The sequence below is a fragment of the Thunnus albacares genome, chromosome 8 (genome assembly GCF_914725855.1).
Source record: "Thunnus albacares chromosome 8, fThuAlb1.1, whole genome shotgun sequence".
Taxonomy (NCBI): domain Eukaryota; kingdom Metazoa; phylum Chordata; class Actinopteri; order Scombriformes; family Scombridae; genus Thunnus; species Thunnus albacares.
The window spans coordinates 7824409-7839898 of NC_058113.1; the positions used below are offsets into that span (position 1 = coordinate 7824409).

Consider the following 15490-nt stretch of genomic DNA (forward strand, 5'->3'; position numbering starts at 1 on the left):
GTACGTATGTCATCTATCCATCCAGTAGTTGAGATATTTCAGTCTGGACCAAAGTGGTGGACATGTTGATGTTTGAGAGGAGGGTGAAAGTATTAGTGGTTACCTTAGTAGTTACTCACTTGATATCTATTTTGGCTGTCCACTTATGGATCCCTAAACCACAAGACCAGTTGTCAGATCAAGTTTCCTGTCCATGTTTATCCCCACATTGCTGAAAGGATTTGCTAGAGAGCAGGATAGATTAATCCCTCTTGAGTGAATTGTAAGAATTTGGTTTTTCAACTACTGCCAAGTAACTTTGTGACAATGAATAAATAAGAAAGGTCTTAACCTGGTGTTTGATCTTACAAAGAAAGTATGGAATATGTGAGCCCGTTTGTAAAGTGGGCAGCATCTTACAAAGGCTAATTGAGTTTTTATCCTCCTCATCTTGGATTGGCTCATGTACAGAGGGGTAACCGGAGAGATTCTAATTGCCCAAAGCGTTTGCTTGTGGATGGTAATAGAGGTATCGTCAAGTACTATCTGATATCTACATATGAAGCTCATGTTACACAGCACTTTAAGAATATTGCATTTCATCTGTCTGGGGGCTGTCTGAGCCTGTATCTGAAGCCTATTTCATTATTCTCCAGCGCTGCTGCCAGACTGCTTTGCTGGCATGGAGACTCGTCTCATTTCATACAGAGAATAGAAAATGACAAGATGGAGCGCAAAGGGGCGGAACGATGTACTTGACAACTGGGGGCCGAGATTGTAACTGGAGAAATGTGAATGTAAGTATTTCCACATTCACCGAGGCTCCCAGGAGAAAGGGCTCCATCTGTGGTCTTGGATATTAGACACACATATGGAAAGCTAACAAGGTATGGAGCTCTGAAAGTGTCAAAATGTTGTAAAAGGTTATCAGACAAGTAAAAGATAAAACTGAATACATCATTAAATAATACTGTTAAAAGATTAAAATGTAAAAAGAATATAAAGCTTTTATACACCTTTTCCTTTAACCTATTCTTTTTTCATTACAGTGAGTATAATCAATATTTTCATAATAACAAAGTTTCAAATGTCAATGTGTAATGTGCCTTGCTTGTAGTGATAAACTTACAGAAAATTATCACCCAACTCTGCAGCTCCCCTCAACTTTACGGAGCTTAGCGAGTTTCAGCTCATTGTATAATTGTCCTGCCAGAAACATAACTCAAAATTAATGCTCTGTAACTGCTGGATGTGTACGGAAGCTGATGACGGCCGTGTTTGTAATTATTTTTTTTAATGCCATTATCTTGAGATCACGAGTTAATTATTTTGTTATCTTAAGAAAATGAGCTTTGGTATCTCAAGATAGTGAGATAATCAACTCATTATCAGGAGAAAACAAAAGGTTGTTTCCTCTTATTACTGATAATGTTTATCAGAGATCAGGAGTGACATGCCAGCATGCATAGATGGCATCTTGACAACTGTAGCAACTGATTAAAGCTGAAAATGTCAGATCAAGGAGTACCCATTATTATTAACAGCACCTTTATTAATGACATCTATGTCACCACCAAATGACAGGTTGATTAACTCCTGGTCATAATATGATGGGATGTTTCATGTAGGCGAAGTACCAAACAATACCTTTCAAGCATTCTCATTTTATTAGACTTAATGAGAGAAAGAAAAGTGGGGTGGAGAGAGGGAATAAGAACCAACATATGACAGATTTGAACCCATGTCCTTAAGAGCCATTCGAAGGCTTCTTGTGCTTGATTTAAATAGTTGAGGTATCCATGTGAGGGAAATATGGAGAGGAGAAGACAGGAATGAACAAATGAGCATGAGCTCCACCCACGATAAATCTCGTGATAAATTATCTCATTATCTTGAGAAATCGGCCTTTTGTTTTCTTGAGATAACAAGATAAATTATCTTGTGATCTTGAGATAACAACATAAAAAAATAATTGCTAGCACAACCGTTCTCGGAAAACTATAAAGTTTTATATTTCCTTTCACACTACATTGACATTATTTAACTAATGGTGTAATTTATTTATGTATTTTGATATATTTTTTGACCTGTCTTGTAACCTTTTACTAAATGTTGTCACTTTCAGGGCTTCATAAAAAGGTGGGGTTATATTCAGTGTAGTGCTCCTCCTGAACCTTACTCCTTGGATGGATTCATCCAGAGTTATGTAATTTGAGATTTTCTGCAGCCATGAAGACAGGAAGAAAAGTCAAGTATTTCTCGCTTAAAAAAAGACAAGAGTACAAGATCAGGGAAGTTCATGTTATCTAGTCTGGCTGCTTTGTGTAAATATCAGCTCATTTTAGGCAACATGAGAAATTCCTGTTTCCTCTGTAAGTGTTGTAACCCGATGAGTTGAACCAATGTCCACTTTAACACCTCTTGTACCAACAGATTAATGGCACACAGCTTTTTTATTCTGTATGGACCTTGTTACACAGTTTCTTCAAGGCCTGCTGAGCTTTCTAATTTGGAGGGGACATTACATGTTTTTAAATAGGGGTTTTGCAACACATGACCTTGTAAAAGCATTGCAGTATGGCATGATTGAGCTCCTACTGGCTGTCTCTGCTCCTGGTCCCTTGCTGCTGTGTTGCTGAGGTCATTATTCACTGTGACACTCTCTGCTGATCTACATCATATTACCAAGTATTTAATGTTGTTCCCTGCTGACCGTATGGCCTCAAAAAACAACCACCAAGAGAACTACCAAGATTAAAGTGCTTCACTCAGCAAATCCCTCACATCGCTGTGCTTCTTTTGAAAAACTTTTCAATTTTTGCTTTTCAACTTTGTTTGACATTCTGGTTGATTAGTTATTGATCATCCCCTCTGAAGGACTTTGTGGAAAAATGCACACAATGTGCAACCAATTTTTAAAAATATTTTTCCTCCTGTAAAGTGCCCAAAACCCAGCGTGACAAACAGTACTGGGTTACAGTATATCATAAATCCTGTTGTCTTAATTTTTTTTGTTTACATCTCCTACAAAATTGGAAAAAAAACTGCACACAAAGAACAACCAAAAAGATTTTCCAAACAGACCTGAGGCTACTGTGTTTCTTACAGTTGTTCTCTAAATCTGTTTCATTTTTCTGTCTGATGTAGAGTGCTACACACCTCAGATTATATAAGACTGAACTACTCCGGCTTTACCAAATGGCAAAAATCTGTCACTAAGCTGTCACAGTCTATTTGGACGGGCAGGGAAAAAAATTAACACTTGCACTTGGTGATGGCTCCTACTTAAAAGTATAGTGTTTCAGAAATGTGTAGACACACACATCTCAAGATTTTAGCGGTATTTGGGTTTGAGTGTGTCCACATGGAAGTGTTACATGCTAACATGTTAAAGTGGAAGTGCCTGTTGCTGAGGAGGGCCGGAGTCACCAAAAGAAAAACTACTACAACGTCACATTTATTGCATACCATTTATTACTTATGCTAATTTATTTTTAGCATGTTAGCCCCTGGAGTCTTCCTTAAAGGGAGACATTTAACACTGAGTTTGTTGGAATTAGACTTACAACACACTACTATGTATCAAGTCAGAATACAGTCAAAGTCACTTTAGATGGTCAATAGTGAGTGAAATTAATCTACACAAATAATTATGACATATAAAAGGTACTAAAGGTTTGGTAAAAGTTTCTAAAAATTTGAGCAATCCAATATCTAACCAACATCAAAGCTATTTTAAAGGAATAGTTACTCACTTTCTTACTAAAAGTTAAACAAGAAGATCAATACAACTTTCATATCATAAAATGTGAAGCTATATCCTGAAGTCTGTTAACTTAGCAGCTAACCAGAACTGCTAAAGCTCACTAATAAACACTTCCCACAGGGTCTTTTGGTCATTGTGGTGTTTCCAGGGCACCTGTGGAGACTCCAGGAAGTCACTGGACCCAGACGTGTTCACCAAAAAACAGTTACAGCTCGTCATTCCCTGTAAAATCACAGCTTCTGTTTTTTTATATTTTGGTTTGTGTTTGAATCAAGCAAATGAAAGACAACATGTTAAAAATTGAGCTATAGAGGTGCTGATAGGCATATTTTTAAACTTTGAAGAGGGCCGGCTGGCCAGCTGCTAGCTGTTTTCCCTTACTTCAAGTGTTTATGCTAAGCAAAGCTAAACAACTCCTAGCTCTTGCTTCATTGTTGATGTACAGACATGAGATTGGAATCGATATTTTTTAAACTTTGAAGAGGGCTGGCTGGCTAGCTGCTAGCTGTTTTCCCTTACTTCAAGTGTTTATGCTAAGCAAAGCTAAACAACTCCTAGCTCTTGCTTCATTGTTGATGTACAGACACGAGGTTAGAATCGATCCTCCTATCTTGGCTAGAAGTATAATAAGCATATTTTCCCAAAATGTTGAACTATTACTTTTATTCCTCATTCAATAAAGCAAATACAGCTGTGTGCCTTTTCGTGTTTCATGTCTTTTGTTCAAATTTAATATAAATACACAATGTACACAGGCATAATAAATCAGCTACACTATCGTGCAACATTCATCACTTCATTCACACTAGAAATAAACTCTATTGTTGAGTTATCACTATTACATTATGGAAATAAACGGTTACCAGATTGTCATAACATCTGTATACTGTGTATATCTCACACTGTATACTAACAAACATCTTAATACAGAAAACTCAAGAAAAAAGTGCAGACATGCATTACATTATATATATATTATATATAAATAAAATGATCACCTTTGCAATGGTAGCAAATTACAAAATATAGGTTGAACAATGCCTTTTCTCCTACAGCATAAAGTCCCATAACAATAACATTCCTTGATACAATTACTGTATTGATAATACATCCATTACTTGCTAGGATTGTAGCCAAGAAGCTGGTAAAAGTGCTATAGACATCATGGCTTCATACATAGAGTATAAAAGTGATAAAGGGAAGAACTGTGTGACCTGCTCTCTCAGAGCTATGGATTTGTTGATGGTATACACTGGTGGCATAACAAGGCAGCAGAACAACATGCTCAGAGATGATGTTTCCATGAGCTCAGGGGTGAAGTAGTTATCTGGTCCAGATCAGATTTCCTGACTACTGAATCCAAACAGATAGTGGTAGTTAATCTAATAATGTAAACATTTCCCTTTCCCTTCTACACAAACAGTGCATACCATATTATAACTAATTGGCCCAATACCAAGGTCTTGTATCAGTGGTAGTTTGTTCATTGACACTCTTCATGGGCCATCAGTCGACCAGGATAGTGTTAATAATTACTAGACAATTTGACTGTCTTCTGGTCTTTTCTTAAATTTTAACTCTAAATTGAGCAAATATGACCAAAAACACACATTGTATAATTGTTTTGACACAAACCACTGAGACTCCAGACAAGACTAAAAGAATTTTCAGACCTGTTTTAGGTAATGCTATTTGTAACCAAAGATGATTGGATGTAAAAGCTTAAGGCCAGCAATCTTCCCAGCATGCCTGTCAAGATATCAGCTCATGTAAGAAACAAATTAGTGTTAAAACACTTGAATGTCTCGCTTTCTGTTTAAGAGCACACACAAGAGAGCACTTGATGGCTGAGCCAAGCATTAGATGCACATGTCCACGCATTAATTAGTCTACAGTGGTTTTAAAATACAATGGAAAAGGCTGTCCTTGTCCCTCATGTTATATTAAAAGAAGCTGGCTGGGTTTCCAGTTAGAGTTCAGAGCAAATGTATTGAAGGAAAACACCAAATGCTTTAGAGACTGGCCCATTGATTGGCTATGCCACTGAGTGCTGAGAAATCAACACAAAAATCATCCATGTGTGCCTGATAGATTGTTAGCTGCAGTGCTCAGTGGTAACAGCATTTACTATGTTGACTGAAGACTGACTTAAGTCATGAAAAGCTGTGGGACATTCATCACATTGTGACCACTAGATTCATAAAGCTAAAAAATGAAATATCATTACCTGAAGATAACTCAAGGAGGGCTGCAACTAACGATTATTTTCATTATTGATAAATCGATTAGTTGTTTGGTCCATAAAATGTCAGAAAGTGGTGAAAAATGTTGGTAACTGTTTCCCAAAGCCCAAGTGGTGTCCTCAAATGTCTTGTTTTGTCCTGACCAATAGTCCACAACCCAAAGATATTTAGTTTATTATCAGGGAGGACTAAAAAACATTAAGTATTCACATTTGAGAAGCTGGACTCAGAGAAAAATTTTGGAAATTTTCTTAAAAAATGACTAAAAACGGTTGATCAATTATCAAAGTAGTTGCCAATTAATTTAACAGTTGGCAACTAATTGATTAATCGTTGCAACTCTGAACTCATGTAACCAGGTTTATTTTGGTTTATTTCATGTGTTCAACATCAAAGTTACGATAACTGATTTTGTAAGCTGTAAACACAACACTAACATATTATCACCACTGATATGGTGAATATGTTAGCAAACATTATCATTCATTTGTCTGGCCACATGGTGAATAGAGGGAAATTGTCGCTTTAGTCGCTAAATGCTTCTTTGTTTACCAGATAGATGCTAACTTTGTCTGTCTGCAGTTTGATGCTCGGCAGGTGTCCTACAGTCTGATTTCGTTGTTACAGTAAAAATAGCTGCTTGCTGCAGCCGAAAACAACACAATGAGAGCGGTGAGAGTGAACCAAAACAGCAAAGTGGGCCAGAAAACCAAAACAGTGAGCTGAAAGATGCTAAAAACTCTGAGGGGGACTGCAGAGTTGGTAATAATTCTCTGTGCTTGAGCAAACCCTTTGCTCAACTCCAACAAGTAGTCCTGTGATCCATTCTTAATAGAAAAACATTGATTATGCTGCTTTAAATTCATCTGCTTCTCTGTGATTTTAGCTATAAACAGATCAGATCACGTATGCTATTCTGTATTAGATTTTGTACAAATTTTTTAAATCTCCATCTCCATTTCAAAAGGCTTGATTTGATTTAGCTTTTGAGCTGCATGTGTTCTCATTTTCTCACTGATTTGCTCTTAGTACTATCTTACTATCTTTAACACAGACCATGCCCCAGAGCACGGCATCTACCAGGGATATACTGTAGGAAGATTTTCATGTCTATAATCAAGACATGATGAACATCATGAGACATATATTTTTCTTTTAAGGGAAATCTTATGCATATCTCATAACATAAAAAGATAAATGACAGCTTTTTGAAATTATTAAATCTATTCTCTAAAGTCTTCCAATAGTAAAGGTCACCCAGGAAAGGTCAGTATATTATTAACATTTTACATCCTCAGCTATCATGTGGTTACTCAACATTCTGTAAAAACAAACTAGTAACCTCACCTGACCCTTTAGTGACGGCAACTCTACTCATAAAGGTCACTCTCTGTGTGCATTTTGACACTTTACATGTATCACATTGAATTCCTTCTTTTTTTTGTTGCTTTGTACGAGTTCAGCAAGTAAATCCACCAGATATCTTAGCATGAGTCAATATGACGCTGTATTCGCCTCCTGATCGCTCCCATCTCTGCATTTCCTTGTTGCATCTGTCCCTTGAGCACATGTGGCAGATGCTGCATGGTCGAGCTCGCTCGGAGAGGCCGGAATGCTGTCAGCTCAGATCCGTCTTCGTTTGGGAGGGCGCGTGTTCATTAAGCCCAACATGGCTCAACAGGAGGCAGGCTTCCACAACACACTCATGTATGGCATCATAAATACATATTAGAGAAGATGAGGCATATCCTGTGGAGGTATATTGCAGAGGTGGTGAGGGGGGGTGATAATAAGTAACCTAGCCCGCCAAAGCCCAACAACATTCAGATAAAGAACTGACAAGATCAGGAGCAATGGAGGCATATCAGAGAGATTCTGCTGCTTTGTTAAATTCTTTATCGTAATTTCAGTCTATGCTCTATATGACTGCAATTTACATAGCCTGATTTTTTCCGAGAAAGGTCAGTGGCTGGGGCAACTTGCCAGGTGTTTGTGGAGCAGCAGACCAGTGTGGTGCGGTGAATGTAATTACGGCACTCTGGCAATCTGATAACCTGCCAGTCTGTCTCTCAACACTAGGAAAGTGCACTGGCATATTAAATACGGCTCAACAAACATGGCTGAGAGCGGAGAAGAGTGTCTGTGTGTGCAGACTTACGGGGTAAGGGATGGTGGTTGGGACAGGGTTTGACTGATATCAGGTTTTGAAGGCCAGGATGCTTTTCAACTGCAGCTGCGCTATTATTCAGCACCCTTAAATTGGCAAATTTCATTCCAAGGACTAAATTGTTCATCTGGCTGGAGCTAATATGAGGCTTCAGCAGTCTATATTAGCCAAATCAAAGATGTTTTTGGTACAAAATTCACTCTTTTTATTTCCACAGGCTGTGCTTTCCTGCTGAGCTGTGGTAGAGAAACAGTAACACAAATAGAACATTTTGTAATTTTGGAAGATTACCACCTGACTCAGACTGCTGAAGTGTCATATTAGCTTTGGCTGAACCTAAAAATCCATTTTTGCTCTGAACAAGGGCTGTGGATTTTGTCGCCCTCCACCACCTAGTAATTACTAATTAATTGTGTTCAGTACAAACAGGAGGAATGATTATGGGCATATGGGTGAAACCTGCCATTCAAACACAGGGTAATAGTAATAAAGCACATCTATGCATATTACGTAAAATCAAATTTAAAAGTCAAATTCCCAGAGGTAAATGACACTAACTAAACTAGACCGGTTTAACTAGAACTACTAAAAGATCTACAGAGGTGAGGGACTGCTCAGACAAGACACAACAGCAGTGGAATAAAAATAATGTTTGTGTCAGTAATAGTCAGTAGGTCAAATAAAACAACAAAGTGGAGGAGACAGAACAGTGTTGACTCTGAATCCCAGAGCTCCCAGTATCTGCAGCAAAGCCTCTGTTTAGTGGCAAGAACAAACATCAGTCCTGTTCCTGTCTGGAAACGAGCTTCAGGCAACGGCCCAAACAGACAGCTGAGAGAGTCCAGGGAGCTGCCTGAGACACACTGCTGCCTCTCTGGACCCGAGCTGACACCATAAGTCAATGACTGGCTATTTAGACATTGAAGCTGTTTGGAGACTGGTGTTAACAAGCACAAAGGGGCCACTAAGTGAACCAGAGAAGGGGTCATTGTGCTTATAGAACAGAGAGCTCTCCCCGCACTCATCTGTTTCACACTTCTTCCCCTTCAGCCGTTCACTCTCTCACTTGCTTTTTTCTTCTTCTTTTTTTTTCACTGTAATTACACCTGCTCCGTCAAGCGAAACTTGAGGCGTGGCTGGGTAAAAATCACTCGTTAATATGAAGTATGCAGTATGTGTGAGGAGGATGACTACTCACTGACGGTCTCTGTGGAAACATTAGGTTGTAAGCAGCCTGCACCTGTATGTGCCTCCTGGGACGAAGAGGTGAGGAAACCTTGCTTTGGGGAATTGAGTGCGAGTGTGAAATGAGAGCATCCATTTTCAAGATGAACCTGCAACAATTACAAATCCATAGTGAGGAAACAAGTGCTTGTAACTAACGGTGTTTTGGCTCGGGCTTGTTTAACCAGCTGAAATGAACCAAGAGCTGATCATGAGAAACCTGAGCAACACACCTTCAAACCAATGAGAATAATAATCCTATTAAAAATGTGCAGCATACATTCCTTCTTATGGCTAAGATTGGCAATGCTGTTTTTGAGCAAACGTCTCCCAAAGAGATTTCCAGGAAGGGAAGTGTGAAACTAAACGTGTGACAACATGTTTTCAGCCCACAGAGTCAGTGAGTGGCTGCTGTGTTTGTCAGGAGACATATAGAGCGTTAACACCAGCCGGAGCACCAGACCAGACACAAAGTGTTACACATTTCTTCTCTTCCTCATGTCAGACACGTCCTGAGACAATCACAATTATAGCAGCCGCTGGAGTTAACTTGACAAAAAATAATTAAAGGTTTTTCACACTAAAATACAAAGATATGCCATAAAGACAGAGCATGCTGCTGCTAGATACAGGCCTGGCAAACTGTCAGGGAAATCTGTGCACGAGCCATGCTGCTGTACTACAAATTACATGTAGCTGCAGGCTACACAGGGCCAGTTGTTAGAGATCTTTTATGTGTATGTGCATGAGACAGAGAGATGGAGGCAGAGGGAAATTATTATCTCTGGGTGCTCTTGAAGAAAGGCCAAGGAAGTTCACAGTCATCCGTGTGCAGACATAAACATCTTCATTAATTTAGACTGCTACACGGCAACATGCGTGGCATACTATCTTCAAAGGAATACCATCACATTAATTATTAATCCATACCACAGTGGACGGTGTGAAAAAATAGCAATTGACAGTTCAGAATAAACACTGATGGGAAACCCTCTTTCCAAGGATGCTAGTTCCTCTAAAACAGGGTCACATGAAAAGCCGCTTGAGCTCATTTCCATAATACCTCTGTGTGCCCCATGAGAATCTCGGGTTCAGTTCGCCTTCATTTGCATGTGCCATGAAACTGCATACATCTTTTCCGGTTTTTGCAGCTGTTGGGAGTGTATTATAATATCGGAGACTATTGGTAGGGGCTGTTGGATGTGAAACCTGCCCACTGGCTACGGCTCAAAGACATTATTTTGGGGAATTCACAGCGGAGCCAAGGATTTTTATCAGATTCACAGCAGGAAGCAAATTGGACAGGAGATAACCGTTGGCTACACTCATCACCTACAGACCCACAGATAGGAGCTCATTTAAATTCAGACAGAACGTCCTCTATTCAACTTTACTTTTTCCAATTTGACTTTATTTCCTACTCACTTGTTAACTGAAATAGCACTTTAACTGTTGCAGTGGAGATACTATAAATGTCAGCAACATGGCAAACGTGCAGACGTTTCACACATTGTTAAACTTGTAAGAGTTAGTGTTAGCCATATGGTCCATGCTAGCTTTGGCACTGCTTCGGGAATGAGCGTGCACCTATATTGTGTGTGTGTGTGTGTGTGTGTGTGTGTGTGGCCCTGAACTCCTTTGGATCACATTCCTCAGTCTTATGATTAAAGGGCCTTAGTCGAGACAGATACCAGCATTCCAGAGGCATTTTATTCAGCTGAATGTCTTCACAAGAAAAAAAAAAAAAAAAAAAAGAGAAATTACATCCACCTACTAAATCCAAAAACTATGCAATGTGCACTATAATCATTCAAAGAAGCTATACTGTATATCACAAATTCACATATTAAAAAGAACAAACTCACAGACAAGCAGTACGGCATTTCTCTGCAGCAGAGGCATAATGAGAAGGTTGCAATGACCAGCAGTACGTGTTTGGTTTTTTTTTTAAGGTATTCTTTCACGTCTTATTTAAAAGTCAGTGTATTCCATCCATTTATCCTCTAGGAAAAGTAAAAATAGAACATATCACTCTTTCCAACCCTTTGCCATGATTCATTGTCCATGCAATGTTACACAGGGGAAAAAAAAACGCAGTTGACATCACAGCTGCCGGGTACTTGTATAGGACATGCGGCAGTGGTTAAGAAGGGTTAATTAGGAGCCATGACAGATGTAAAATCTGAATGGCATCATGGGGGAAAAGGGTAATGGGAGGAAGACTCTCATGCAAATCTTAATAGTATAAAGTCATTTTAATATCTCACTGCGGGGTCCCAGATAGTGTCCAATCCTTGCTCACACATCTGAATTGATGCTCAGGTTGGCCAAACGTGGGTCAGAGTTGATCTCATACCTGTAATGGTAGCCCTCCATGTGGTCCCTACAAGCATCCCGGATGTTGTACATCCACCGCTTGATACCTTTTCTGTTCAGGTAGAGCACCAGCAGGAATATGACGCCGATCAGGGCCAGCACCAGCCCCAGGAAAACATACGAAGTCTCCAGCACGCCCTCCAAGTCGCCCAAACACTTCAGCTGTGACTGCTCGACCTGCACCAGCGGCTGGCGTCTCAGGCCCTTTGGGTCTGCACAGGTCAGGTTCTGCATGTCAGTGACCTGAGTGGAGTTCTTCAGCCACAGCAGCATGTCCTCGATGAGGCAGTTGCAGTGCCAGGGGTTCCCCGCCAAGCGAATGTGGAGCTCAGGCTTGAGGCTGAACTCTGCCAGGGTGGTGGTGGGGAGATACCTGAAGCCGTTGTCCCTCAGGTCGAGGTCCTGTAGAGGCGGCACCTTCAGCGTCCCGTTCTGGATGGCGATGATGGAGCTGTTTTGCAGGCTGAGGTTGACGAGGTTGGAGAGGCTGTTGAGTATGTCGTCTGGAAGGAACACAAGGTCATTGTTGGACAGGTCCATGGCTTTAAGCTGGTGGAGTTTTCCACTCTGCAGGAAACTGAAGACATCATCTATGAAGGAATGATTGTGAACAGACCTGCTGAGGTTCAAGAACTGTAATTTGTTGTCATCAGGGAAAGGTTTTAGACTGATATTCTGGAATTTGTTGTTGCTCAGGTCCAGCCGCACAAGGTTTGGCAAGTTGTCAAATGTGTTTTCATCCACATACTCCATCTCATTCCCACTGAGATAGAGATCTGTTAATTGTTCCAGGCGGGTTGGGAAAGAGTTCACGCTAATACGGGAAATGTTGTTTCCTGTGACGAATAGGACTTTGGTGTAGGCCGGTAAAGAATGCGGAATCGCGTCCAAGTCCTGGTTTTGGCATTTTACAGTTTGCATGGAGCACATGCATTTGTCCGGACAGTTTTGGCAGGACAGCTGGCCTACGACCGCAAGGAGGAAAAGTAAATGCATCATAGCGGACTTCTGTGTTCTCCCTCGCATTTCTCCGCGTTTACACACGCACGATGTGCTCAACAGGCGCATCTTAGATTTATACTTTGCGTGCGCAGACCGTGCGTCAAAATCACTTTATAACAATCCAACCCAGTCACCGCCTCGTTCTTCCGCGGGGAACAAGGGAAAGTTTTTCAATTGTGTTTCCCACCTTTATCCGTTCAAAAACTGCTCCCAGTTCCAACTCAAACTCCATATAACTACCCCCACACCATCCTTGAGGAGGAGAAGTTTGCACTTCCTTGAGGAGAAAAGTGGCGAAGATCGCAAACTTTTTGGCAACACTACTATTCCAAACCTCAAGCTATCCTGAAGGATGTAAAAGCTACGCGATATTTTCCCAGTCCCGGCTAAACAAAGACGTCCGATGTAGAATTTGAAAGTGGGCAGAGGACTTACGCGGACTACTAGTTCCGAAACAGACAATGCTCCCTGTCTCCCAACGGTGCCATGTATCACATACGCACTTCCAGACTGCTGCTCTCCAAACCGATGGGAGACTAGAGAGAAAGACTGAAGACAGCAGACCATTGGAGGGAAGGGGCATACCATTATTCATCACATGGAGGGGTGAACAGAAAAACTTGCGAGATTTATTTAGGCATCAGTTTCCATGTTTCCGCTTATTATGATGATGCTGTTGGAGAGGAATTATTTTATTTAAACTGTCCCAACATCTAAAATTGTAATCCAAATGTGAAAATTGTAAGTAGTGTTGTTAAAAGGAACCTATAGCCTGCCAGTACTGATATGAAACCCTTTGGCTTACTGGGGTCCAGGGACCTCTAGGGGTCCCTGGGGGAGTTCAGTGACGTCCCAAACAAAGTGAAGAACAATTCAGCCTCACTCATCTATTATAATCTATTTAACGATTTCTCATAATAAATCCACGGCTTGGCTATGTCATTCTAAGATGAGATTACATATTATCAGTGGTGCTCGGTAGGGAAATGAAAACGTTTGTTTGTACATGTAGAAAAAACAGTTTGAGTCATAGGCTCATTATAAGATTTATACAAAATACATCACAGTGGAAAAACACACATAAAGGAGATGAGAAGCCAAAAGACAACTAGTAAAGGATACACATTAATCATTTGATCACTGATGTCACATTACTGATGGATGCAAAACCTTAAATATGCCGTATATGAAATATATACCTAAATGAAATAGAGAATAACTACAATTTACTTTCTGTCAACACAACACACAACCACACAGGCAAAAACCTCAGAATAATAGGGAGGCAAAATATGAATTATCATCATTTGGATGAAGCTTCGAGGTAGGTCTAAAGAAAAACTTAATGAAGTTGTTATCCTTTCATGCAGAGCCATTTGAAAAACTTGACATGTATAACTTTTATCTTCAAAAATATATTTTTTAAATGACATAAATGTGAATTTGAAACTGTGTGGTCAAATTTCATTGCTTGTCTCTCAAACTAGGGTGCAGTGAGGGTTACCTGGAAAAAGGTTAAAAACCCAGAAAAATCAAGAATATTTCATTTATTTTATCCTAATGGAGTAATTACAGTTGTATAACAATTTATAAAATAGCATTTTGAGTAGATGTTTCAATTTCTCCACTTAACAAAATCAGTTTTGATCCCTTGATCAAGGATCAAAACTTATCTTTTTGTTACTATTGCAAACAAGAGTGTTGAAATTCCTGATGTGAGAAGAATATGAGTTGTTCTAGTTTTTCTATGTGCAGCATCCAGGACTGTTGATGTTTTTGCTTCTGTAAATAATTTCCTAAACCAAATAATCATAAAAATGGACAATTGCAACACTTAACAGTATCAAGGGTTCATCAACATAGTGTTATTTCAGAAAAAAATTAGTGGGTCAATACATTTCAATGTATCTTTACATATTCTCTATTTCCACATCTCCTTTTGAGAATTGACTTGAGTGGCGACCTTCCTGTGAGAGCATTGTCTGCTGGATTATGCAGGATTATACTGCTTAGAAGCAAAACTGTGGATGTGCCCATGCTTGAATGGCGAGAGAGGGCGTACTCATCAATATGTCATATTTGGAAACCCCGCTGTGGCTCCCAGTGTAACCCTAGCTTCACCCTCCCTCGACCCTCTCCTATTCTTAGCTGGGGTCAATGTGACAATCATCTGAGTATTTCAACCTGGATTGAGGCTGAAAGTGATACTGTACCCAGAATCTATCTAATGAGTATTATTCTCTATTAAATGAACAGATCATTATTTTGTCAGGACAAAGAAGGCATTATACGTCAAATACAGCTATAACATCAGTTTAGTTGGAGTTGTGTTATAAAAAGAGTTTAATGAAATCTTAAAGAAGTCAAATGTATCGGTCATATTTTCTATGACCCTTTCATTTGTGAGTGTCTTCATCATTTCAAGTGTTAATTGTAAAAAAAACAAAACAAAAAACAATAACAACAACAACAACAAACCCACGTACAATTTTATATTTGTGAGATACTTAATTTAAGAGAGGATAAACATCACCATTATGTAAGAATGCTGGGCTATTTTCACTGAAATGGTGAATGAGATTGAACTGTTGAGTCTTACATGAAGGCAATGTACTGTAACACACTTATAACAACATTTAATTAATTAATAATTAGGCTTTATTGCATTTTCGACATTATCTTTTTACATTTTTGGTTATTATAATATGTGGTTTTCTGATAAGATATTTATCA

At 39.5% G+C, this 15490-nt stretch overlaps 1 protein-coding gene across 1 annotated transcript; it reads right to left on the reverse strand.

Annotated features, from left to right (window-relative positions):
- Positions 1-11057: 11057 nt before the first annotated feature.
- On the reverse strand, positions 11058-13199 carry tpbgb (trophoblast glycoprotein b). The gene has a single exon (XM_044359817.1). It carries the CDS (start codon positions 12821-12823, stop codon positions 11678-11680), a length of 1146 nt encoding a protein of 381 aa, XP_044215752.1. The 5' UTR covers positions 12824-13199; the 3' UTR covers positions 11058-11677.
- Between the last annotated feature and the right edge of the window lie 2291 nt (positions 13200-15490).